The sequence below is a fragment of the Orycteropus afer genome, unplaced genomic scaffold (genome assembly GCF_000298275.1).
Source record: "Orycteropus afer afer isolate SDZICR_OR568_19922 unplaced genomic scaffold, OryAfe1.0 scaffold00419, whole genome shotgun sequence".
NCBI classification, from domain to species: domain Eukaryota; kingdom Metazoa; phylum Chordata; class Mammalia; order Tubulidentata; family Orycteropodidae; genus Orycteropus; species Orycteropus afer.
In genome coordinates, this window is record NW_006922006.1 from 1,861,388 (window position 1) to 1,863,484 (window position 2,097).

The 2,097-nt window shown below is 51.3% G+C and overlaps 1 protein-coding gene across 1 annotated transcript in view; it reads left to right on the plus strand.

The window, feature by feature from the left end:
• SLC43A3 (solute carrier family 43 member 3) overlaps window positions 1-2,097 on the plus strand; it is a 23,335-nt gene that overhangs the window by 7,939 nt on the left and 13,299 nt on the right. Inside the window, exons 4-5 of the mRNA XM_007953903.1 lie at window positions 890-966; window positions 1,239-1,331. Of these exons, the coding sequence (XP_007952094.1) occupies window positions 890-966; window positions 1,239-1,331 (170 nt within the window). The remainder of the gene's footprint in view (window positions 1-889; window positions 967-1,238; window positions 1,332-2,097) is intronic.

Below are 2,097 nucleotides of genomic sequence, written 5' to 3' on the forward strand. Positions count from 1 at the left end.
TGGTGGCTGAGGTCTGTGGTTTGGGACAGACGCATTTATCAGGGGCTCCTCCACTCTTGGCACTGCTGTTATCTAACTCTTATCAGGTCCATTGTAATGACTTTGTGCATGCTGCTATTCTCAAGGGCAGGGAATGTGTCACTTACCCTGCATTTGCAGTGCTGAGCACTGTGCCCAAAGTTCATTGAACAGAGAAACAATTATGGTTATGGCTTTATACTTGACTACTAACTGAAAGGTTGGGAGTTCAAACCCACCCTGTGCTGCTGCAGAAAAAAGGCCTGCTTCCGGAGAGGTTACAGCCAAGAAAACCGCAGTAGGTGTACTCTGGAACACATGGGGTCACCATGAGTTGGAATTGGCTGGACGGCAGTGGGTTGGTTGGTGTTTTGGATTTTCTTTCTCACTGCTCATAGCAGTCTCACATGGTGTGGAGAGCAGGGACTGTTCTTCCCATGTAAGAGGTGAGGCGATTGAGTCACAAATTCAGAAGCCAGCTGAAGCTCATGCAGTGAGTTAGAGGCTGGGCTTGAGGGCTGAGCCTGAGTTGCCCCTGAGTCCAGGGTTCTGTCTCCAGCAGTGTCAGGAATGCATAGGAGGGACTACTTGTGGTTAGTGAGGGAAGGGAGCCACATCACTCCCAGTGCTGCCTCTGTGGACGTCTCAGCCAGCCACAGACTAAGGACTGTCTTTGTGGAGAGAAGATGGCTTAGGAGACCTCAGCAGAGCTATCTGGGGAGCCTTGACCAGTACCCTAAGACCCTTGAAGGATGCTCCTGAAATTCCCAGAGTTGTTGGGAATTTGGAGCAGGTGAAAATGAGGGCTTCCTGGAGGAATGGGGGATTGCACTCAATGACACCACCCCACCCCTCTTTTTGATTGTTCCAGACTCAGCCCTGCTGCTCTTCTTGGCCATGCCCATGCTAACTGTGGGTGGAATCCTATTTCTGATCACCAATCTGCAGGTGTGAGCCCATCCTAACGCTGGCATCTGGCCAGGAGGTGGGGGATGGAGGGGGGAGAGGAAGATGGAGGGGAGGGGGAGAGGAGGATGCAGGGAGGGCAAAGCACTTGTCTACGACGGGTTGCCTCAGATGGAGCTGGCCCAAGCCAGGGTGGTTGCTCTTGAGGCAGAGGGTGGATGTGGGTCTCATGAGGACCTGGCACATGCTACGTGCCTGGGCCATATTTGTTTCATGAGAAAATAGTGGATCCTGGCTGCTTGTGTGTCCTCCAGGTTGGGAACCTCTTTGGCAAACACCGTTCCACCATCATCACCCTCTACAATGGGGCATTTGACTCCTCCTCAACTGTCTTCATGCTCATTAAGGTAAAAAATAGCAAGCTCCAGCATTATTGGGTATGTCTATGTGCCTGACACTTGTGTTATGAACTGAGCATACTTTCTACCTACCACCCTCTGAGGTACTGTCTTATCTCCGTTTTGCAGAGGAGGCATTGACCCTCAGGGAGGTTAACATGCTTGCTCATGGTCCTGTAGCTCGTAAACATGATGCTTGAACTTGAACCCAGTCTTGTCTGCTTCTTGAGCCTTCACACTGGCTTAGGATTTTTGAGCACAGGCTGAGGGGGGTCATGGCCATGAGAGCTTGGGCCAGTGCCCTCAAGTGGACCTTTCCCCTCTGGAGAGAGGTTGGGAACCCTTTGGAATGGAATGGCTGCTGCTGTGAGCTTCTAGTTTGGACATGGTGGTGGGAGGTTGCTAGTGGGGGCAGCAGGGGAAGGCACAGCAGTCTCTTGGCTTTCCTGGAGCCTGGTGTGGGTAGCAGGGGATGGACTGTTGCTAGTGCTATTAGTGGCCCGCCCAGTATCCATTCTACCCAATAGCCATTTCACCCAACAGCCGTGCCACCATCTTCACTGCTAACAATTTCCTCTGGTAACAGCATGCCTGCCCAGCCCAAGGGATGAATCCTGACTGATTGAAGCCAACTGTGATAATCTCTTTTCCCCTTGACATTGATGAGTAGAGGTGTGTATGTGACTAGTCCTGATTAATGAGATGAAAGAGGGTATATACTAGAGGTTTTCAGGGGCATTTTCTTCCCTAATGAAAGGTGAGAACAGAGCAAAAA